This window comes from Papilio machaon, chromosome 23 (assembly GCF_912999745.1).
Source record: "Papilio machaon chromosome 23, ilPapMach1.1, whole genome shotgun sequence".
NCBI lineage: Eukaryota > Metazoa > Arthropoda > Insecta > Lepidoptera > Papilionidae > Papilio > Papilio machaon.
The window spans coordinates 2115284-2141098 of record NC_060008.1 but is presented as its reverse complement, the minus strand read 5'-3'; the positions used below and the strand labels follow the sequence as shown (position 1 = coordinate 2141098).

General features: G+C 35.5%; 1 protein-coding gene across 4 annotated transcripts in view; it reads right to left on the bottom strand.

The window, feature by feature from the left end:
- LOC106720021 (mucin-17) overlaps positions 1 to 25815 on the bottom strand; it is an 81123-nt gene that overhangs the window by 1985 nt on the left and 53323 nt on the right. The window contains exons 2-16 of one of the 4 annotated variants that reach the window (XM_045683666.1): positions 20661 to 20726; positions 11420 to 11601; positions 10885 to 11211; positions 4302 to 10317; positions 4087 to 4215; positions 3743 to 4005; positions 3489 to 3618; positions 3116 to 3262; positions 2816 to 2938; positions 2363 to 2517; positions 1977 to 2090; positions 1237 to 1361; positions 945 to 1041; positions 764 to 827; positions 28 to 187 (exon numbers count right to left, since the gene is read on the bottom strand). In XM_045683666.1, the coding sequence (XP_045539622.1) occupies positions 28 to 187; positions 764 to 827; positions 945 to 1041; positions 1237 to 1361; positions 1977 to 2090; positions 2363 to 2517; positions 2816 to 2938; positions 3116 to 3262; positions 3489 to 3618; positions 3743 to 4005; positions 4087 to 4215; positions 4302 to 10317; positions 10885 to 11211; positions 11420 to 11601; positions 20661 to 20726 (8098 nt within the window). Of the gene's footprint in view, positions 1 to 27; positions 188 to 763; positions 828 to 944; positions 1042 to 1236; positions 1362 to 1976; positions 2091 to 2362; positions 2518 to 2815; positions 2939 to 3115; positions 3263 to 3488; positions 3619 to 3742; positions 4006 to 4086; positions 4216 to 4301; positions 10318 to 10884; positions 11212 to 11419; positions 11602 to 12225; positions 12298 to 12797; positions 19912 to 20660; positions 20727 to 25815 lie in introns of those variants that run through there. The other 3 variants (XM_045683667.1, XM_045683669.1, XM_045683668.1) reach the window with 3 other exon arrangements.

Sequence of the window (25815 nt, the reverse complement as noted above, 5' to 3'; positions counted from 1 at the left end):
ACAATATTACCTGAACTGAATCAATACCTATAAGATTTCCTTAACGTGCTGAATCTAGAAAGTTCTCCGTCGATGTCAGTCTTATTGACTGAGGACATGTCATCTCTGTCATCCTTCTTGTCACGATCCATTGTCTCGTCAGGACGAATTGTTGTTGATACTTTGAATCCGGCTGATATTAGGGCTCCTGTAAACGGAGAAGAATCCATCATCAGCTCACTATACGTCCCCACTGAGGAGCTCGGAGCCTACCCCAAGTTAGGGGTGACTAGGTCATAGTCAATGCTGGCCAAGTGCGGGTTGACTTCACACATATCATTGAATTTCTTCTCAGATATGTGCAGCATCACGATGTTTTCCTTCACCGTAAGAACGTCGGATAAATGTACATATGTAAATCGAAAAACACATTGGCACATGGCGGGATTCGAATCCAGGACCTACAGATTGCAAATCAAGTGTTTAACTCCTGAGTCACTAACGCTCTTTAATCATTCGAGTACAACATAAGTAAATTTTTGTTTATTAACTAGATGGCGCCATTTCTAAATATCTCGAATATTTTAAAATATTATACATAACTAGCTGTCGCCCGCGACTCCGTCCGCGCGCAGTTAAAAAATGGGGGATATGAAAAATAGATGTTGGCCGATTCTCAGACCTACTGAATATGCTCACAAAATTTCATGAGAATCGGTCAAGCCGTTTCGGAGGAGTTCAAGTTCGAACCCCGTGACACGAGAATTTTATATATTAGATTTACCTTGTTTATTATGTCGATCTTTTTGTGCACTGTAAGATGATTCCAAACTATGTTTCCTTCTCATCTGAAAATAAAATTTATTTGTTTAAAAAGTATGTGACATCGGAATTGGCACGTCCGTAACAAGCGAACTCTTGTGCCTCAAGTGCCAACTGAAACGCTGAGTACTACACAAACTTACTTCATCATTAGTATTAGTAGCTCCTGACTCCAAGTAGCTGATGAGCTTGGCTTCACTACTTAACTCCAAGCTTCTCTTCCTCGCGAGGTTATCGCGGCTGAAAACAAATTATAAGAGTAAATTAAAATCCTTAATTTATGCTTAGTATGGACAGATTTTTGCCTTTTGGTTCAAGAGCATAGTGCGCATAACAATTTTAAACAATCTTACTAATATTATAAATGCGAAAGAACACACAGACGGAGTCACGGGTGACAGCTAGTTAATAATAAAGTTATTTTCAGTAGGTAACCTGTCAGAGTGGTGCGGGTGAAGGCGAGCGCGGGGGATGACAACAGCAGGCGCGGGCGGGGGCGGGGGCGGGGCGTGCGCGGGGGGGTCACACATCGCCACGAACTTCTTACTTGATGACGCGCGCTGGAGTACACATTCATAGAAAGTTCATATAAATTAAAGCTGTATGTACATCATTCTGAGAGTACACAGATACAATAACTACTAAAAAAGCCCTTTCGAGTAGATTTAGTCAGAGATTTATACAAAAAGGGCCTCTCAAAGTAACCAACTAATACAATGGTGGTAAATTAGCATCCGACAGTCTCTAACTTGGAATGAAATAGTATAAAGTAATATGAGTATAAACCCTTTTATTTTTTAAAGTCAGGAAATGCGTTTACGCACGCCTACGCCGGGCTGTGCAATGGCGTAGGGAGTGTGGGACTCCCCGGCCACAGAAGGTGACCGGAATACCCACTAAAACCTGACTGCCCTCTAACGCATTATGGCGGGCGCCACGGGAACGCTTTAGCTTTCTTCCGTGGCCCCGCCTGCGTTATCGCCCTGAAGGGGCCTCCCTCTCACGCATGGTTTGTGGGGAGAAGTACGGCGGCGAAACCCCGCCTCCTTCTCCCCACTCTCCTGCGTCTGAGCGGGGGCGCGAGGGGATTATCCTCGCGCTCTCGCTCCCTTTCCTCCTTCTGCGAAATTACTATTTCGCAGAAGGAGGAAACCGCCTATGAGTATAAACCCTACCTTAGACGGCATATATGGCAAAGACGCGTTCTGAATACTAGAGGCGTCGCCTGACTCCGTCCGCTCCGGTATCAGCGCCCGCTTGTCCGCTCGCTTCTTTGATGGAACTGCACCCTGAAACATAATACAAGATTTTTTCAAATAAACCATTTCTTTCATACCACAATAGCAAATATGTGACTAACTATATTCTGGATTTAACTCAGTTCAACAATCCATTTAAATATGAAATAATAAAAGAAAAACGATAACGTTAAAGCACAATAGGTAAATTTAAAAAAAAATCCCTAACATTTTACAGATTTAAATAACTTAAAATCCAATGCAACATCTACCTAACCTTATTGGTCTATGTTAAGGATCCAGCTGTTCTAGTGTCAAGTTACCTGATGCAAGCTGGGCATGCTCTGTATGCAGGCGACTATGGAGCGCTGCGGGGTGTGCGCGGGGCGCGCGGGGGAGCGCCGGCAAGCCAGCACTGCACACAGACCCAGCACCGCCGTCAGCAGCGCCCCACACACCACCAGAGATATCAGTACCACTGGAATGTTAACGATAATATTAACCAATCACTTCAACAAGAGAATCGAGACTACAATCAAATTTAAAGTCATAGTTTAAAACTGAAAGCGTTGACAACTAGGCGTAAACAAATATTAGGTGTTAAAATCATGATCAACTCGAAGCAACGAACACAAGAAGACCACTCGCTCATCTCCACTCGATGAAACAAGGGGGACGTATAGTTTTTGCTAACAAATTCTTATAGCTCACACAATAGGCCACGACGTAGCGTTAGAAAAGTTCTGAGATATTTATCTTAAAATGAGCAAGCTTACCTTTGAGGTTAATCTGGCAGGAAGCGCCGGCATGCCACTGGAAACATTCGCACAGCACGCGCTGATCGTCACGCGAGTAGCACGCGCCGTGATAGTTACAGCGCTCACATCCCACAGGCTCCGCTGCAAGTGTACATCATACAATGCAAAATAACTTTAAGCAGTTTGTAGTTTTTTATATAGTTCATTTGTCGAAGTGTAAAAAGTTAAATCCATCTTGCATGTGGCCATGGTGTTTCATCAGTTGAGCCATTCAGCATTTATTTGCGGGCTTCAAAGTTATTGTGACATAAATCTTACCCGAGCATATCCTGCCAGGGTATAGCGGGTTGACACTAAGATCCCCGTATCCTTCCAGACAGCTGCAAGTGTAGGTCCCGCGTAAGTTAAAGCAGCGCGCATGCTCCGAACAGTCGTGGAATTGCGCGCTCACACACTCATCGAAATCTGGAACGTTGATTAGTAGTAGATTATAGTGGCATACAAACTTTATACGGGGTTATAATTTCGCAACACAATTTATGGGATATCAGGCAGCATACATCTGCTCATTTCTTGATACAGTGTAAACCAAAAATTCTTAGATAACAGATTCTTTGACATAATCAAACCATCTCGTTTCACTTTTGTTTTATTAAAAAGGTAAGTAAGTATACGTGATTGTGAAACTTACCGCTGACATTCAATTTATCCATCAGTTCACCAGCAGCAAACACGTCAGTTCCTCCAAGACTATAGTTATTGTTCCTCAAGTATTTCTCGATGACTTCTTTCAATCTGCTCTCGTGGGCATTGTCTGAGAGCTGAAAAGTTAAGCAAAATTATATTTACATATGCATTTTATTTATTCACAATTTTCAATTTGAATTAATATTTCAAAATAAGTTAAGGCTATTAAAACAAAATTATTTCAAGTAAAATTATTACCTGAACATAGAAATCATTTATAACTCCTTGATATTTTTCTCCCTTAGCTGGCGTGATATCAACTGGATAGAATCCGGATATGTGAACACCATGATAAACATCTCTTAGATCTGACTGCATTATCATTCTATTGATGCCTTCATGAGTTGCGACTGCTAACTTGTGGTACTGTTTACTTGAATTATCTGACAAGCTCTCATGGAATACAAGACGATCATGACCTTGAGACTTCAGGGCTAGTTTCACAGAATATGTGTATGTAGCTGGAACAGAAATGTACAACAGTTAATCAATACGTTGACTTATAAATATGTAAAGAAGGTATTTGTAAAATATTAACTCACGTTTACAAGGTCTGTCAGGGAACATTCTAGCAAAGCCAGGTCGACAAATACATTTCATCATTCCGTCTATTCTTTGACATCTCTCGTTTCTAGATGCTTTACAATCTGGCTGACATTCTTTACCAAAACCTAAAATGTTTGAAAATACAGTTACAGTTTTAACACAGACTTACTAACTATATATAAGTACGGCATGTTAACAATTTGTATCTTACCAGAAGGATGAACATTTGAAGTTTCCAGATATGGGGTTCCGGCTAGTAATATTTCACCAAAGAGAACTTGTGATACACCATTACTGTTCACTTGCTCATTTCTCGTAATATCATAATCACCAGTTTCGATTTCTGTATTTATTGGTGGTGATTTACCACCGTTTTGTGACTTGTTCATTACAACAAAGAATGTATCATTATCATTTTCTCCGTCGTGATCGATCTTTTGAATGTTCTCTGTAGTTTCTGCATCTTTTATTATGAAGTTCTCACTTTCCTCAGACGACATCGAAATATCGTCAAGTGCCAATTTAGTTTTTGTCACTTCATTAACTTCTTTGACAGTTGTTGGTTGGACTTGTAGTATGGGTATGTGTTTAGTTACCGTTTCTACTATTGTTGTAGGTTGTACTTCTGTTTGTATTTTAGTTACGACATCAACAATAGTTGATGTTTGTGTGTTTGTAACAACTAAAGTCTGGGTTACAGCTCCTTCTGATTGGCTTACGAGACTTGTCTTTGTATGAGTCACAGTTAAGGTGTGAGTTAAATTAACATAACCAATACTTGAGACCGTCTTTGGCGGCTCTGATAAAGTCTTCGTTAAAGTAACGACTGTAGTCTTAAATTCAGTTTTAGTTGGAATTATGTCGTCTGATATCTTTACTTCATTACCTGCGTGGTGAATGGATTGGCTACTTAAGATCTTAGTATCGCTAGGTAACGATGCAGTTGGCGTGTTGGTATTTTCTATTAACGTGTTCATTCCAGGTTGTAGTAAAGACGGTAATTGCGTCTGTTCTAAAACTTCTGTTGGTTTTATGAAATCATCAGCAAGTGAGGACTCAGAGCTTTCCAATATTGGTGTTGCCAGAGGTACCACGGGTCTTGAAGACATTGGTCTTACGACGTTACGGTTTGGCGTCACTCTAGGGGGATATAAAATTTCAGGCCTATTCAAAATCCTGCTTGGCGTTATGTTAATTGACGGTCTAGATGGCAATCTAGTCTTGCCGGTATTTACCTTTTTGTCGTCAGTTCGAACAGGATAAGGTTTGCGTGTTCTGTTTCTGTTTATTGGAGAAACAACTTTAACTTTTTCTGTAGTCTTTTTATTTAATCCGAAGGAAGATGTGTGATTTTCGTGATTCTCAAATTCCTCGGAAGAAGCAGAAGACTCATAACTCATATCAATGTCCGCTTCTTGTGAATGTGAACCTTGGTTAGCATTGTTATTAGAACTAGATTTATCCACATTTTCAATAGAGAGTTCGCTTTCGTAAGAAACTGAATAGTTGGGGTTTTCGGATGAAATCACGTCAGATATTTCTACGACTTTAGAAGGTTTAGTAGGACGAGGGAAATGTATTGAAGTTGGAGCAAAATTGAATTTTGAAGAGAAATCTATACCAGTTGAAGTTAACCAACTTGTTGAAACAGGTGTTGGGAAAACAACATCAGGACTTAAAGAAGATGCACTAACAGGCGGTGGCTGCATTTCCATTTCTGAAATCTGAACTATTTTGGATGGCAAATCTATTGGAGGAGGCAGTAATTGTGATGATGGTTGATCGCGATTAATATTAGGACGAATCAGCTTATTAACTATATCATATGTCGGCCTATAAGTAGATACTTCTTCTTTATTGATAGGTCGCTTATTGGGCTGTGCTGTTCTAGGTGGTAATGTCCTGGGTGGTAACGCTCTATAAGGAGGAGGTGTTCGTGCTGGCAAAATCGGTCGAGAAGTAAGAGGTGGTCTCAGTGTAGGTCTTACCAAAGATGGTGTTCTCGGTGGTGGTGGACTCATACCCATTATAATCTCATCCTTTGTTGTCAGTTTGAAATTAAAATCGAAAGCGGGAGGGGGAGGTGATAAATTAATAATGTCATCTGTCTGAGATTTGTTGAATTCACTATTAATTGTAAAGGTAGGCAAGCTTGATTTTTCTGTTACCTCTACTATTAAAGGTTTTTTATCTTTGATATACACTGTAGACGTTATGATATTCGGGGTCTCGTTAACGACCTTTGTTCTATTTAACTCTGTTGTTATTCTTGAGTCTTTTTCTGTCTCGCGGTTCTTATTATAATTTTTATTATCTGTTTTCAATGTCGGCTTTTGTGATGTACCAATTTCCTCTCCTATATTCAAATCTAGTTTATCTTCATTTGATGCGTTAGAAGAATTTTCCATTAATTGATTTATTTGCCAGTGTGGTTGTTGTAATTGATGGTCAAGTGGTATAACAGTATTCATTGTAAATGGTCTTGGTTTCATAGACGGGTTTCTGTCATAATCAATCTGTTTTATTTCATTAGACTTATATCCTTGACTGTTATTAAAGGAACCAAACGGCTTCTCTGTTTGAGTGCCCGCATTAAAGTCTTCTTTTGTATTTGTGTTTTCACTTTTTTGTGGTACAAATCCATGACCTTTGTGTTGTAAGGGTCCAAAGTTGTGAGAAATATCTGCTTCGCTAGAAGATGTTATGACGGGCACTTTCATAGATTCTAAACTAACTTCTCCGTCTGCCTCACTTTCATTATTTTCAAATTCATCTTCTCCGTCATATATTTCCTCTGAATTTTCATAAACTGGCTTAATTTTATTTGTTTGTAGTTTATTGTTTGTTTTAATCGTAGTAGTTTCGTGACTATTGTCTCTGATTGGTATGTCATATGCTGGTTGATGTGATCCAATATTTGAAGGCAAATTAGGTCTGCGAGTTGATGGTATTTTAGTGGTTGGGGTACTTAAACTAGAATTTATGTATTCTGGCGATTTCGAAAATGGTTTACCTATACTTAAGTAACTTGTAAAATCTTGACTGTCCTGCCATACTGGTGGTTTTCCTATGCTGGCAATTTTGTGTCCGAAATCTGGTATGTTATCGCTATTATAATCGTTGGAAATTGGTATCACTTTTCTGGTTGTTACCTCAATATGTATGTTATTTATATTTTTCAAATTGTTCTCATTGAAATATGAGCCCGAGTACCAACCGTGAGAATTTGTTGGAGTATTTGGCTTTGAGATTGCCGGTCTCTGTTTATTATCCACGTTGTTCGTATTTTTCGAACTGAAGTCATGTTTGGTAATTATATGATCATTTATCATAGGGAAATTCGCGTGACTATTCAAAGATGGTGGCAGAGATGGGAAGACATCTTTCTTAAAATGTCCTTCAACAATATCATCATTACTGATTGGGCGACCGTATGTCAATTCCTTATCGACTTGTGATTTATTCCATTGGTTATTCTGTAACAGAACTTCCGAATGTACATGATCGTGGTTATTATAAGTAACTTTCGGTTGTTTATTACTATGTATAGGTGAACTTTCAAATCTTGATGGATCATCTTCAACTCTTATAACAATATTGCTGCCGATTGGTATATCAGTATTTAATTGAGGTAATGATGTAGGTGTACTTATTGGACTAGATGTGGTAAAACTTAAGCTTTGTATCGTTTTATCCCTATCTCTTACATTAGGCGCTGCGTTAAATTTAACTTTGTCATTTCTATTGTCATGCAATTGTGATTTATTATCCAAATTTGGCGCAGATACTGTACCCAGAGGTAAACCAGACGTTTGTGCGATGAAAGTATGATTATTTTTACTTGTTTGCGCATAATTGTTTGGTAGTTTCCCTTGAGGTCTTCCGTAAGTAGGTTTTGTTGGTGGTAACTGAATAGTATATGTAGATGTCGACTTAGTATTTGGAGCTTGAGCTGCAAAGTAAACTTCTGAAGTTACCTTAGGAGGCATGCGATCGTTATTTGTTGTTTTTGGTACTGGATGTTGAACATTTAGAAAAACTTTCATATCTTGAATAGGCTGCGTATGAATCACGGGACGTTGATTGTAAGGCTTGTTGTTTTCAAAACGATTATCATGATTAACATGCATTTTAGGTGGTGGTGGCGGTGGGACAGCTAAGTAGTTCTCATACTCTTTGTCAATTATCTCTTTTCCACTTTTAGGTTTGTCATTTTCCCGATTCAAGTTTGTTTTTTGATTACTTCCCCTATACGCATCAGGATTATAAACAACCTGCGGACCTACGTAAAGATGTGATTCCTGAGTGCTAACGGGAGGTGGTAAGTTATTTAAACCGATAGGCCGCTTATTATCTTTCCATTTAACTTTTCCATCGCTTCTGTAATGATGGTCTTGTTGCGTAGATGGATATTGCTTCAAAGATACTGAAGAGGGATTGCCAGGTTTTATCAAAAACTGGTTATTATTTGGAACAACATTATGGACGTTAGTCATTTGAGGTGCATCTATACTAAAACTACCAAAATAACCTGGTTCTGGATACGGCAAAGGATCATCGATGTATTCTCCAGTTTTATGAGGTTCTGATGAACCAGCAAAAACCAGAGCAGTTGAACTCCCGTGGGGAATAATAACATTTGCTACTCTTGAAGGTTGAATATCTACTAAAAACGGTTTGTTCACTGAATCGGGACTGATAGAAACAGCATATTCTCCATCGGTTGTAACACTTGTACTTATTATTTCTGAGGAGCTGGGATTGTTATCAAGTACTTCTTCTTTTATATTACCATTGTTAAAAGGTCTAAAATCAACATGATGCTCAAGAGGTGATTTACTAGTAGGTTTTGAATAAGACGGAATGTAGTCCAAAAAGGCGGACATACCATGACTACCGATTGCTGAATCTTTCTTTTGATCTGAGATGTTTTGTTGATTAAATAAAGATGACTGGATATTTTTATTATTTGAATACATATTTTTAATATTAGAATTAGGTAACCTATTTTGTTCTCTATTCGGCTTAGGTTTTATTTTTGGTTGTTCCGGAGGTCTCAAATCAAATGAGTCATCAGCCTTCGTTGGCATCAACGCACCGTCACCTAAAGGTAATTTTGCAGCAACCAAATAAGGTTCATTGTTTGACATATAATTGTCAATCGGTGGAGGGTTTACAGGATTCTGTAATTTCATTCCACTTGATCCCAATGTAAATGGCCCACCGACAGCCGGTTTACCGACAATTACATCAGAATTTGCAGTAATAATTTCTCCGGGACTAATTGGTATGCCTCCATTTACTAAAGGACTTTCGTGTCTTATTTTTGGTGGCGCTTTATTAGCTTTTGGTTGCTTGAATTCTGCGGCCCAGGCAAAGTTTTGATGCAATGTTGCATTTGTAAATGCTATTTGTGATTCAGAGGTTTCCATTTCATCAACAGGTATATAAATTGGAAAGTTATTATGTTTAAATTCCATGTCATTGTCGACTCGTTTGTTAGCTATATAAGGTGTTATTTTCTTTGCTGGCTTATTGGTTGTTGTAGTTGTTGTTGTCGCAGTTTTATTAATGTCCTGTCTCTTCATAAACGTATCTGTCATCTTTTCAATAACAGGTGCTAATTGTGATAATCCTTTTATACTTAAAGACCCTAGTTTTAAAAGATCAGCTACAATAAAATTGTTTTTATTTGGTTTTGGAGATTTATCTGGTTTATTCTTTTCTGGCTCTTTGTTGGATATTTTGTCTGTATTAGATGTTGTTGGAGCTTGTTCGTTAGTAAGTAAATCACTTTCTTTAATAGAATTTGAATCCTTTTCATCCGAGTAATCATTGATAACTTCTGTATACTTTTCTACTATTTTATCGGTCGGTGCTGAATGAACATTATGTTCAGAGTCATACATATTATACTGACTATTTTTGTCTGATTCCTTTTGTGTTGGTCGTACTTCTACTTTAACGAAGTCATGATTACTTGCTTTTGTATTATACGTCTCTGGAGCCGAACTTGTATACTTTGTTTTTAAGCTTTCTGTTTTTGTATCACTACATGAGCAGGATGTAGAACATGATGGTTGACCGACTTCAGATGGTTGTATTAAATCAAAATTATGAATATCACCTTGTTGATTATCAAATCTTTTATCAATTTTTGTATAAGCACTAACATACATAGTACTTGGTGCTGATGGTTGTATGGTTTTAATCTCCATGAATTTAAGCTGAAAAATTAAAAATTTCTTAGTACAAATCAATAACTATAAATAGAAATTTAACTACTTGTCAGATTATTTCTTATACATCTTTGAAGACTATTATAGCTAAGATATTATTGTTGTTTGTAGTAATATTTGAATAACTTAAAATAATTTTGTAATTTTCATTATAATGAAAATTAAGGCTCGATAGAATTAGTAGTTCACTGAATTTTAAGCGTATTATTGTGTACTTGACTTTATTTAAATAGAATAAAAACAATATATAAAACAATAAAAGTAACTATAATTAAATAATCTAAATGGGATTCTAAAACATGCATTACATTAATGTACTATGTTATGATGTTCCTACAAAATGTAAAATTGTATAAACCAGGACAATTAGTTAAAACTTCAAATGCATTAGTAGAGAGATTAACCAATGTTACAAAGGTAAGAATATTAATATAGTCTATGGATGGCATTTCAAATGCCTTTGACATTTGACATAAACACACCAGGGTTTTCAATGGGGGTTTTAGCATTCGGGGGTACCTTTACTAGGATTTCCCAAAATGTCTAAATTCTTACTTTTGTCGGCTTCAAATCTCCTAATAAGTCTGAAGCGTACATGTTTGTCAATGATTCTGTGGTGATCACTGAAACTATTGTCTCAAATGTTGATATAGCACTTCGTTTATTTTGTACTACTGTTGTTAAGTATGTGTAAGTTGTCATACATGTCTTGATTATGTAATTGTGCTGCATTAGTTGTTGTATCGGATACATAGATGGCGTTTGTAGATTCGTTACAGTCGACACAGCTGATGTTAACAATGATTTGTTTGGTGGTAATGATGTGCTCGTATGAAATTTCGGTGGTTTCATAGATGTGATATGAATGAACTTAAATTTTCTCTGAGAATAAAGAATGAATGAATTTTAGATTAATAATGAGTTAGCATAACACACACAGTCGCACTCAGAGACTTCTAATAGTCACTAAAAAAACTTGTAATAAAGAATTGCGAGTAGTACGAGAAATCAACATTGGACTACTAAAGTAACTTTTAAATGATTATGAGTGTGGCTGTTTGAAATTTAAATTTAAATGAATTATCATTACCGGATCTTGTTTGCCATCTGTACTTTTGTCTTTCACTAACACTTCAACTCCATTCGACATGATTCTCGTGGCTACATTCTTTATTTTCCTTTCATCTTCTAGAATTTCCCGATGTTCCATCGGCATATCACGTCCTGGTCTCCATGGTGAATTATCAAATACTATACCATTCGTATTAAATGCTGAAATATAATATATTAGAAATATAATTATATAAATCTAAATATATAACAAACAATTACAAGTATGTACAGTAGAAAATACTATTTAAGATACTACTAATGTACACTATAAATCCATGCATTTTGTTAAAAAAAATGTGCTCTGAAATAAATGAGTTTCTTGGCTATCTACAAATACAATAATTATAGGCTAATAATAGTTATTTTTGACCGTAAGTACAAGAGTTTTCTATTGTGTGGTTACTTTTTTTTTATATAATACAAACATGCATGTAAAATTTAATTTGAAGCCCTTATTTTCAGTTACACTACATAGATGCTATTAAAAATATTTCAATGCCAACAAAAATAAAACAAATTTAGTGAATGGTGACGACTAAAGAAATATAGGTAGTTGATATACAATAGAAATTGTTCGTTTTAAAGAAAAAAATATTCCGGACTAATCTATATCTGTTATTAATTCCATCCAGATTCGTTCATCCATTTTGGAGTTATATGATAAGAAACGTCCATACATCCATCCTTTAATCTAAAAATTATCATTTATAAAATTAGTAATGTTCTAAGGACGATTTTTAATAGCATCTATTATATTAAATTTAACATATAAATAAAACTCACCTTTGGAGTTGGATGATCTCAGGATGTGGATTTTGGAGCCCTCCAGTGAGAGGTCATCGGGAATCTTCAGATGTCTAGTCATTTGTGAGGTCATCAGTCAACAGTTGCGTCATAATGTCAGATTATGTTTTAGGTTATGTAGCCTGATATTTCAATAGAGTTATTTGTTTAATGTGCTTATTGGTCTACATAATGAAATTATCCATTTATTAAGTTGCTAATTTGCAAGCAGTTCGTAATATGCCTCATTCGAATTGAGATTGATAAGGTTCATCACGTATAACACAAAATTTAGTTCACAACTGCACTGTCGTAATTCAAGTATTGAGGTAACAAAAATAAAACAAACCATTTAAAACCTTATTATAATTTTATTATTTAATACTTTAAATCGTAATTTGCAATTTACAATTGGAAGCAAGATTATTACGAGTATTATAAGAATTACATATAAAGTATTAAATTTGACAAGTTCACTTATTCTTAGGCAGTGATAAAACAATACTGTTACCTACAAAATTAACTGTTATATTAGTCAAAACCTGGTAACGATATAAGAAAACCTTTTTGGTGAGTAATATGACAAATTTTATTTTAAAGTATGTACATTTTGTACCTAATGTAAGAGTATTCGTTAAATTGTACAAAAAACTAAAACTATAAGGCACTATTCATAGCTAACTATGATACATTATAAATAAATAACTAATGTTTTATGATACACACTTAACCAGTTGTTTGGAGTTCAAGAGACATCGTCCACTAATGTCTGTTCTCTATCTCTTATGGAAGACGGGTTTCCCAATTTTACAACGTAAGTTGGTGATGCGTCATATCGTATGTGATCACTTATCTTTCCGACTATACTTTCAAGGCTCTGAGTTTCGCCTTTACTTTCTACTGATGAATTAGTTTCATCATAAGCGATTCCGTTATCCAAAATATCAGATTGTGAGCCTAAGAGATGATCAATAGATGGTAAAAGAGTAGACGTTATTTGAACGTCGTCGTAGTAAATAGCTTCACGTTTTCGTACTGTTTGTGTATCATCTGATACGACAGTAGAAAGAACGGTACTGAATTCTCCAGGGAATTTACCAGAAACGTATAGTGTTACAACACTAGTCATTTTTGGTGGACTGGGCTTAGGTGTCCTTACTCTGTGACGTACGTGTGAAGATGAGGAAGGCGGAGGTGGGGGAGGAAGAGTATCTTCACCGCTTTCTTCAATGTCTTCTGAAAAGTCTTCATTACTGGTCAGATCTGAGAGAATATTGGGCTTAGGACTGTTACTATAAATATCGTTATTTAAATTCAAATTGTTATTAGGCAACAGATTAAGGTCCGGTTGTGCTAAACCTAATAGAGGATTAGCTGTGGGTAGGGACAAAAGTTGTTGTTGTTGCTGCTGTTGTTGCTGTTGTAATAGAAAAGGTAGCAATAAAGAATTTAATTGAGGAGGCGGCGCAAGTACAGTTGGCGTAGTTACCACAGTATCGGTAACGAATTCCGTAGCGGTAATCACATTAGTTGTTGGATCAACAATCGTTGTGAGAATAGCTTTACCTTTAAAAGTAATAGGTAAGACAGTTTCCCTAGCATCTGTTACTGTTGTAACGAAAGTTGTTGTTCTAGTTTTGTACTCGGTGACAGGTGTTTGTACAACTGGTTGTTGTGGTAACAAAGCTTGCCCTTGTAAAGCCAAAAGTGGATTTAATGCAGGTTGTTGATTACCCAATAAAAGTTGTGATAGTAACAGATTGGCCAAAGGAACATTTGCATTGATTTCAGGACTTATCGTTTGAACGACCGGCTCTACATTATACACTGTACTGGGTAAGACATGTGAGTATGAAGTTTTCCGACCTCTAATAGTGGTAGGTGTAAAAATAACTGTAGTTGTTGGCGTCTCATGTAAAACGTATTTTGTTACTTTAGTAGCACCGTTGTCAGCTAATTCAGTTGATTCAATTGCAAGGACTAGCTGTTGATTACCTAGCGGCCCAATAGATGTAGAAATTTGGTTTAACAACAAAGTTTCGGTACTGGGTTTAGCCGATAAAAGGTTTTTGTACTCAGTAATTTTACCATTAACGACTGGTACTGTAACTTCAACAGGAATTTGATGTGTTATGGTAATTTTTCCGTCATTTAATAGATTATTGTAAGAGTCCTGTCTATGCCTCTCCGCGCTTAAATTCTCAAATGAACTGCGTTGTCTGCTTGATGCTCTGTTAGTAGTAGTACGAGTACGGGATCTACTTGTAGAACTGCGCGATGAACCTGGCCTGGTTCTGTCGGAACTCTTACTAGACAGTCTCGGTGCTTTTGGTCTAGAGGAATGGGTGGTGGTTCTTGAGGACGGTCTAGCTTTACCTCTTCTATATGCTGGTGCAGATGTTGTACTTGAAGTTCGACTTTCACCACGAACTATAAAAGATTGTCTAGATGACGACTTAGGCGCAGCAGCTGTAGTAGTTTTTGATGTTCGACCATTGTAACGACTTATTTTTTGTTTTGGAGTAGCGGGCGCTGGAGCTTCTGTTTCTGGTTCTGGTTCAGGTCTACGTGTTGAAGAAGATTTTATCCCTGGCCTTCTAAAATTATTATACTTTCTATTTGCATAATCAACTTGTCGTTTTGTTCGCCTTCTGAAGGCAAAAGGTCTAATTTGTACTATGTTATTTTGCTTAGTTGCAAGTGTTGATGGGGTCGCAACTTGTTGTTCTTTCCTGTCAGATGATTCATAATCATTATCTTCTTCGAATTCTTCCTCTTCCAATAATTCTTCTTCCTCTTCTACTTTCTGCTCATTTTCCCTGATCTCTTCTTCAGGCTCTGGTTCTGGTTGCCTGAATAGATTTCTTCTCGGGAAAAGAGAGTTTGGTCGTTGTCTACGTAAAGATAATAACGGGTTCGCTGTTGAACGTCTCGTGGTGCGCTTTGTTGTTGTAGTTGTTGTTCTACCGCGTAGGTTTCCACTCCTTTTTACTGTCGGTGTAGTTGATCGGGGCAATATTGCTGTACCTGGTTGTCTAGCAATAGGTGGTCTTCTAAATTTCAATAATGGATTATTTGTTGTTCTTAACAATGTTTCTGTTACTTCATCCAAGGACTCCGTTACATTTTCTTCTATTTGAGTGGTTTCAGATTCATTTTGTTCATTAGTGGAGAGGAATAAAGTTGAAGATTGTCTGCTACTTCTTAATCTAGAAGAAGCAGTAGGCCTTATTCTCGGTACTGCGGATCTACTGGCAAAGTCTAAACTATTGCTTCTTAATGAACTAGATCTAAATCCAGTTCTTCTCGAGGAAGGTTGTATACTTGCTCTTCCAAAACCTCCAGACCTAGATGCAGACGGAATATTGACAGATAAGCTTACGCCGCTACTACGGCCAGAAAATCTTCGCCCGGGAGATACAGGTGAAGCAGATTGCTTTCTATTAATACCACCAAAACCTGATGGTCGAACTGATTTCAGTGTAGGAGTTGCTGTTATAGTTGGTGTAGAATCAGCACGGGTAATGGTGGTAGCACTACTTAATAAAGGTACTCGTTTGGGGCTAAACGTTGGTCTATTTCTTGACGCAAATGGTATAATTACTGGGGTAAATGATGGTTTTTTAGTTGTAAACGTAAGACGACCCTTCTTTTTCGAACCAAAATCATTTTCCTCCTCTTGCTCTGGCTTAGATTCAGTAGTAGTCTCTTCAACTGAACTTTCAATTATATCTGGTGAAGGACTAATTATCGATTCCTCCGTAGTAGTAGTAGTAGTAGTCGGCGATGTTGTAGTTGTGGTTGTGGTCGTAGATGTATTTGGGATATCTTGCAGGGTTTTGTTATCACTTGTTACAATAGTTGAATCACCGGATATAACTGCAACTTGCGAGAACAATATTTTTCTTTCTTCTGGAACTTTACTACTTTCTGGAGGTTTAACTTCAGCATATAAATTATCTATGTAAGTACCCAAAAGTACTGTAGACGAAACAGATGAAATATCAGGTATTTTAGTTGGTTGAATTTCTTCTTTAACTAAAGACGTATGAGGCTTATCACCACTGTCTTGAATGAGATTTTTATCTGCTGGAACACCGCCTACTTTGCGACCTAATTGGTTATCCTCAACGGCCTGGGAGTTTTCCACAATGTTTGTTACAGTTTTCAGACTACTTCTGATTTGAGATATATTTCCAGCGTAGAAGGTTGTAAAATATGTATATGTTGTGTAAAACGTAGCTTTACCATCATCTGGTTCTAAGTTTTCATCTATTACTGAAGGTTTTAATCCTATTTCTAATTCTTTTGGTGGTAAAACACTATCAACATCTATGGGTGTTGTGTCTATCGGACTTATTGTGGAAGTCGTCTGAGGTGTCGGTGTTACAACATTTGAAACTATTTCCTCTCGACTAGTGATTGTTGTGGATTTGTCCTTAGATAATGTCGTCCAATAAGTAAATGTCGTATAGTAAGTAATGGGTAAGTTGCTATCCTCTTCTGGTTCCAGATTGGGGGTGATAGTTTCTGTCACTACATCAGTTATTGTTTCTAAACGACTTTTCACTCTACTGGAATCCTTTCCTATATACATAGTTGTAAAATATGTAAATGTCGTATAACTTGTTTGTAACAATAGTGTAGGTGAAGGAAGAATCTCCTCAATGTTACTTTCTGAGCTTATTTGGTCGTCTAAAATAATATTGTTGTTGTCTATTATCTTTCTCTCACCCTTGGAAGAGGATGACTTAAAGTCGGTTACATAAGAGTTCTCAGATTCTAATGGATTCGACTCTATACTTAACAACATATCAACTTCGATAGGTGTTGGTTGTATGCCTTTTTTAGAATCATCTAAGCTTTGAGAGTTATTTTCATCAATATTTGTGCTATCAGATGGTTCTTGAGAAATTTGATCACGTTTAATTTGCTTACAATTTCTAAAATCAAATTGAGCCCTCGTATTTTCAATTACTAAAGGACTACTTTTGGTTGGTATCAAGTTATCTGGACCAACATAATTAGTATGTATTTCACTCCTACTACAAACATTTGCGTCAGAGCCTACGTAAATCGTGGTGAAAAATGTGTAAGTTGTAAAATAAGTTTTCACAGCATCTGGCTTAATACTACCAATAATTTCATCACCTAAGGATGGTGTCGGTGTTTGAGAACTGTATGTACCATCATTTTCTACTGATTCAATAACGTCTTTGTTTTTAACTAAATCAATAATGCTATTGATTGCAAAACCTTGTGTTGACTGTTCAACTGCAACGTTTGTAGGTGCAATATAATCCTCGCCAAAAGCGCCTAGAAGAGAAGGATCTAAATTAGATAGATCGACCGTGGATGTAATAATATTTGTAACTACAGATTTATGACTCGCTACACTTGTTGTTTGATCACCAAAGAAAGTTGTCAAATATGTGTAAGTCGTATACAGTGTCTTATAAATAAGATCAATTTCATTTTCAGAAATTTTTGCATCGTCATATTCCTCTACAACTGGTTTCTCGGTAGGAGTACTTTCAGTACTTACTGACACCTCAATATGACTTGTGGAAACTTTTTCCGTTGTAGTTGTAGGAGACTTATCATTGACTACACTATCGCCAAAATCATCTTTTTCATCATCAACTTCGGGTTCAGTTTCTTCTCCTTGTACAGTTGTCAAAATCTCTTTTTCCATAGGCGTTGTTTTTGGACTTTCAGTAACTGTATCACCCTGTGACGGAGACGCTATATTAGATTCAGTAACTACTTCAGGTGCTTCTAAATTAGTTTGTTCAGTATTTTTCACTTCGACAGATACAACAGACGTTGGTTCAATGTTGATATTTGTTTTACATACAAGATTCGTGAGATACCCAATATCGCTCGTAACTACAATATTTGACTCCACAGAAGTTGTGGTATCTGTATTTTCTAATGGTATGAAATAAGTCGTTAAATATGTTAAAGTTTTATAAGCTGTTGTCATTGTCGATTGCTCTTCAAATCCATCAGTGCAATAAACATCTTCATGACTATCATGTTTAGTTTCTGTTGTAGTTTCAATATCTTCAAATGACTCATCGCTGTGCCCACTTTCTGTTGTAGTGTAAATTTCTGGAACTTCAGTAGTATTTTCTTCTTCATCTTCTTCCTCTACTTCTTCTGCCTCATCCATTTTCTCTGTAACTTCAGCTGCAGTATTTTCTGTTTCTTCTGCAGAATTCGTGAAAGCTTCTTTTATACCACTTTCAGTTACAACGGATTCTTTCGATTCTTCTGTGATTGTAGTGGACGGTTGAATTGTACTTAGTGGCTCTGTCGCTCTCGTATCATATTCTTGAAAAGGTACATTTTCCAAATCATCCATTGGTCTAGTGCTTTCAGTTGTGGTATAAGAAGTTTCAGAAGGTTGAATGACGTCCATATTAAAATCAAAACCATTGTTGTACTGGACGCTTACGGTGGGTGACATTTTATCATCTACCTCATATAAAACTTTTTTCAAACTTTCTTCGTCATTGTAAACGGGTTGCTCCGTTATGTTTTCTTCACTACTTGATTGAGTGGTTGTCATTGTTGTAGCATCGATCATCTCATGTGCTTTATACGTAGCCGTGGCCACGGGTATGTCAGCAGAAAGAAAAGTTATTTTAGTTGCTAGCTTATCTACCGGTTTTGCCGAGGGAAATACGTTAACTTCATCGGGATTAGGGGGTCTACTTGTTTCAGTATTAGGCGTAAATATTATGACAGTATCACCGACTACAGTTGTAAAATCTGCGAAACCTTCATAAGTAAATGTCTTCTTAGGTCTAGGTTCACTCTTTTGTCCGAACAACTTTTTAGGTGTTTTCGTTTGTAAAGTTGGTTGTTGTGAAGGATTACGAGATTCGACATTATCAATATAGTAAAATATTGGTGAAAACTCGTTTTTAATGGTAAAAGTGGGTAAATCATAATCGGGCTTAACTTTGACAACATTAGATTCAGTTACAGTTTCTTCCGGTTGCTTAGAACTAACGCTTTCAGAGTCAGCAACTGGTTCATAGGCCTTACTTTGACGGTAAAAACTATTCACACTGTCAGAAACGGACGGTTTTACAATAAATTCAAACTTTTTCTCGCTTTCGATGGCTGGGCCGTCAAGATAATTATACACTTCATATCTAGGAATTTCGTTGTAAGCTTGAACTCTACGCCCCGTTGGCTCCTCTAATATTTGGTTATCTAATTGAGGTTCAGTGACGCTTGGTGAATTCCAAAATACAGAAGGTTCTTTGGCAAGTTTACTAGCATAGATAATGTCCATTTTACTATTAGGGGCTAAGTAATCAGTATTCTTTAAGATAAACTTATCAGGATCTATAATACCTAAGTCTTGTTTTACGTTCCATTCCCCATCGAAAGCGGAGTGCACACGTGTCGGTTGTACAATAAAAGGATCGTCAACATTTGATGGCTTATTATATAGAACTAGTGATGATTTCGTTAGAAGTTGTGCGTATATACGACCATTATCTAACGTCGTTCCTAAGATTTGCGTTGCAAACTCAGTTGTAACGCCGTCTTGGATGAAAGTTCTGGCGGTAGATGTCAATAAACCAATAAGAGGTTTGACGCTGTGGTATCTGCCAATCTTCGTATTGTAGTCTCGATTCTGGTCATTCACGAGCAGGACTGTCAGGTCTTTGTCGTCAATTGTCAACGTAAAGTCGAGTCGTGGATGGGTTTAGGGTGCGATTTATTTTACAAGGTCCATTTGAGTTCATACGTTGACCACGACCGGGGATTAGATTTGAAAGAGAAAGAAAAAACATATAATTAATAATGCTATAAATTAGAATATAGTATTTAGAAACTAATAGAATATAAATGCAATTTAAACACTGTTAGCACTAATTTACAACATTAAGAAATGTACGTTTGTGGTGATGATTAGTACATGTATTATAATACTTAAAAAGTATGAATAAAAAATATTTAAATCATCTTCGAAAACGAACATTTCAGTATCAAAAAGACAGAAACATTTGACATCACCGAATTGAAGTATTATTAAGTGGGAAAAATATATATATTCTTTGAACTAAAGATATGCACAACAAACAATTGAGAATTATGGATCGTATGTACACGACCAACGGAATTCCATGCAAATATATTTTAGTTATAATTTTAAAATTAATATTAATAACCTTACGCTATTGATATTATTTATTTACGAGTTCATAATAGTATTGTCAATTTGTTTCTATCTTAGTAAAATACTTATCGATAAAACTATATTAAAGAAGAAGAAAATAAAGGAAATTAAGATACACACACAGGCAATGCAAGACATTAAAAATAATCAAAACTATAAGAATCAGTTTTTTTAAACAAGCATAGGAATTTTATACAGAAATTAAATATTTAGTTGTTAAAATGTTACTCACCCCTGTTTGCTGGAACTTCCTCTCTTTTTAATCTCAATCCTTCCGTGTATTCATTTTCGTTTATTTCTGTAACAAACAATGATTTTGTTAGCTTATTTCAGTGTTTTTTACGGGGATTATACAAATAGTGTTTTTCGTTTTTAATCAAATAAAATGAACAATAAAAATCTTAAAAGTAAATAAATTTAATAACCTTCAGCAATTTAATAGCAAATTTTTAATTATGCACTTTTTTATTATTACATTATTATTATTTAAGGATTTTTTGTTTTTCAAAATACATATCAGTTATAACAGACTCTATTCTGAAAACTAATTAAAATATTGTAAGATATTTTGTATTGTTCCATTCAATATCTGTAGCTCTCATAACAAAACAATACTTTTTGACACCTTGGTCTCTCTTACTATTTAAAATTGTCATTCTAAATTGTAGGTGTTATTTAAAAATATTGAAGAATGCATATATGAAGTAATAATGACAGTGTTATTTGATTCTACCTAAGATAACTTTCATTGTTACTATCGTATTTGCGCAAGAATTTTTTTCTCATAGTTCTGCTCTTATCTCACAATGGACGAACGCTTTCGCAAAGTTGTTGGTAAATCCTGAGTACAAAATTACTATCTTAGTATGTGACCGGTAAATGACAATTTATGTCACCGTACGATTGTACACTATGTCATTATATTATCAGACTAGAATTTTTTCCCCTTCAACGGATTTTGATGAATTTGAAATAGATGTAGAACATAGTCTGAAAGAACACATAGGCTACTTACTACGTTTTTTTTTAATTCCGCGCTATCGGTGTCGCGAACGACAGCTAGTGCATAAATATAATAATTTGTGAACTAAAATCTGATTCTTAAGTAAAATTAGATTTAAAATTGAAACAATCAAAGGGATGACAATATTTTATACAAGTCCTTCGACATTGAAAACAAATAGTAAAAACACACTCAAGTCGCACAGATCTGCGTACACCAGGCGATGTTTGAAAGGCGATTTAATTATGTTAAAAAGATATTAACGGGACGATATTTAAGGATATTAATTCGTGTCTATAATAAGTTTTTTAAATAATTTACGCGCGACCTTGTAACAGCTGCTTTCTAGACATCTGGGTTATCGCAACCTTTACGACATATCTTGTGTTACACTTACGATATTTTTAGTACCAGATAAAATGTAGATCTGCAACTGACATCTAACATAATAAATGTATTATGATTTGAGATCGCCTTTATTTAATTCCTATTTAATTTAGATGTCTTATCATCTCCACATATAATATAATACTAGCTTTTACCCGCGACTCCGTCCGCGCGGAATAAAAAATAGAAAACGGGGTAAAAATTCTATCCTATGTCCGTTTCCTGGTTCTAAGCTTTTTTTAGCCTTTTCTAAGCCAATTTTCAGTCAAATCGATTCAGCCGTTCTTGAGTTATGAATAGTGTAACTAACACGACTTTCTTTTATATATTATATAGATTTAGATGTATTGATATCTTTCCCAATGTTTATGTAGTAATTCATCTCTAGTTTGCAAAGAAAGTGGTCATCGTATGACATGTTTGAATGCGCATTTTCTTTTTAAATTGTAATCAGTTCAACGTTCAGTATGCGGCCACCGTGCCAGTGGCTCGCGCCCCGGACGCGCTTGCGACTTGACACACTCACGTATAAGGACATCCTGCTACAAAAAGGTTTGATGGCTTTATTTTTTTATTAGTTACCCGATGTACAATAGGGTTACATACATATGGGATAATTTTTTTAGTCGTAACAAAGTAATTACGAAGACAGTTTTCATTATAGAAATAAAGCTTTTGCATTATTACAGGTCAAAGAAACATGTTATCAAAAAACATACTAACTTCATCTTTCTCTTCTATAAAAACGTTAAAATTCTAAATAATGATTAGCTGTCGCCCGCGACTCCGTCCGCGTGCAGTTAAAAAACTTAATAGGGGTATGAAAAATAGATAGTAGCCGATTCTCAAAACCTACTGAATATGCATTTAAAATTTCATAAAACCGGTCAAGCCGTTTCTCTAACATTGTGGCACGAAAATTTTATATACAACATTATTTATTTATTATTGCTAATATTAAAAAAAACTACAATCCCGACCTATTTCATTAGGGTAATAAAAAACGAATACTTAGGCATAAAATTTGATTCCATCGTTTTTTAGGCTACATAGTTCACACACATACGAACTCTCAAAAATTATAACATACTGAATGCAAAATATATTCCCGTTTTAAGTCAGTCTGGTAAGAATAATCTTTACTTATATTTTATTATAAAGAGATTGTTTATTATTTGTTTGCATTCAATAGACTCCGAACCTACTGAACCTATTGAAACATTCTTTCACTGTTGTTAAGCTACACTATCCCAGTGTGAAATAGGTTAGCTATACTTATTTATTTATTTATATTTACTAAATATATTAGTGTGATAATGCAGGCGATAAGTTGTATAAAAAACATGTTTTGTACTTTTCAAAACACAAACTAAGTAAATTAGTATAAATAACTTCATAGAAAGTGGTAGAAAAATGCCATGTGAAAGATCACATGTAATTGACAGTAACTTGAATAGGCCGTTGTTTTAATTTATGTCAGTCCAAGTTATGTTTAATTAGTTTTAAGTTTAATTAACGTCCGAAGCACGTTCTATGTCAGTGTGCCGACATTAAATATTAGTTTAGCAGCCAACGACTACACAAATTAGTGTCGTGTGTATCCGACATAATTTTATGTGCTATAACACTACGTGTGTAGAACGTTATTTGTACGTCAGTTTCAAATCATAAAACTGTAATACAATCTTCAATTTAATTAAATTTAGAATATCTACTTTAAGTGTGCGTTAAAATGCATTCCGTGTCTTAAATATTTTGTATTAATTGTTGCCCCTACGTCTAAGGACAGCTTTGTTTCGTGGATCAACCAAAACGTTATGAACGCCTTTGAAAAGTGCAAGACTAAATCAACTCGTTAAATTTATATGTGTTTTTAAAATGCACGTATAATCCGGTTTGTGCATTTAAAAATATTGTAATTTTTATACTTATTTAACTTGTTTGACAAAAGTTTATTTCCTGTAACTGATGACTTCCTATTAAATTCAATTTATTCGAACTAACATTACACGCTTTAGTAGTTAAAGTATTTTTGGACTGTTTTTACACAAATATGAACTTAAACTCAGTGTAATTAGAGTTGAAAATATTAAAATTAAATCGTTACACATTCAAGAGGTCTTAATTAAAAATAAGACTGTCAAATAATTATTTCACACGTTCCGCATTTATACCAATTACTTATATTTTCCACTTGAAGGCAATAATAATTCTTATCTCAATGTACAATGGCGGAAATTCCCGGTGTTCCACTTAACGAAAATATGCCTTGCACCGTGCAACGAAACAAACTCCGCCCCCTTTTTACGGATAGCCAATGAGTTAGCAATGAGTTGCGCAAGCGACTGGATAATAGTAAAAACAATCAGTTGCGTACTGCTCTGCATCCCTGCGTGTTGTTACTGCCGCTGTCTTTGTTATGCGTTTTAAGTTTTACGACCTCTGTTTGTTTTTTGGACTTTTGTGATTTGTGCCTATTAGTGACCTCTGCTTGTTTTCCGGACTGATAGATCGCCTTACGTTTACCTGTGCTAGAACCCTGGACTTAATTTGTAATCATTTAACATAATGCCGCGTAATCTTCTTGCTGAAGAAAGAGAACAAATCATCGTTTTGCATCGGGAAGGTTTCAACATCTCTCAAATAGCGGATGAACTTAATGTTGCAGTAAGTAATATGTTTTTATAGACAATGAAACGTAATTGATTAGTTATAAATATGTAACTCAAAACTTTTGAATAAATAAGAACTGTATTTATTACTTTGATTCATTGTAGGTTTTTTTTTTTTGATTAGCGTTATTACTTTGAACACGTTTATATCTGCTTGCCACTTAGTGTTCTCTGATTGTTACAAGTTGTCGTTCAAAAACTAAAAACTACATGTTTTTGAATATGCCATATTAGACTATATACTATATGTTTTTGGAAATAATGTAATAATAGATTGATAATATCGATTTTTAATTAAAAGCCATAATATCAGCAATTCCGTAAGTTCGTAATGTAAAGATTACACAGCGTAAATATTTCAAATTTATATGTGTATACAAATATATTTATAACCTTAGGTTTAGCTTAACCCAATGTAAATTATAACCGGCAACGCAAGGTAAATTAAAAAATCTTAAAAGAAAAAAATATCACAAACCACATTGACTTTTTTATATACTTAAACACTTCTTATCTAAAACTATTTTTTAGCCTAGACTTAATAACAAGACCTTTCTCTATTGTCTTATAATGGTTAAATATACAAATATCTGTTTATTTACTTAACTTATTAAATCAATTTATAAACATATTATCTAAAATAAAAATCAGATGCAACAGTTGGAATTACAGATATATTACGTTACATATTTTTTAATTTTAATTTTTCTGTCTTTCGTTTAATATAAAAGTTATTTTACAGAGAGCTACAGTACGCCGGTGGGTGGAGCGCTACGAGAACGAAGGCTCGCTGTTAGATCGAGTACGAATCATGCCGTTGCGTGTTGCGCAGCAGCCCCAAATAAATCAGATGTTGCAACACTACTCCGAGCAGCCCTTCACTGCTACAAAAGTTTTTGCTCAAAAATTTGAGTGCTCGGTAAAAACCATTCGCAATTATCTACACAGAAACGGTGTCCATAATAGGACACCAGCTAAAAAAATTGGATTAACAGAAGAGCATCGCACCGCAAGACTACGTTTCGCTAGAGAGTTTAGAGATTTCGATTTTTCAAACGCCATATTTTCTGACGAAAAATGTTTTAAGTCCAATCAATGTGGACGTCAGAATTTATGGCGAGCAAATAATACAAGGTATGCTCCTCAAATTGTAATTTCAAATACCCAGTCGGGCAGAATAACAGTAAATATGTGGGGTTGGATGAGTTCCGCGGGACCCGGGGAGCTAGTTTTTATACCCGGGCGATCAAATGGCCACGTATACCGAGAGATTTTACAGGACGTAATGTTACCAACAGTGCGCACGGTGTATCCCGTCGAAGATT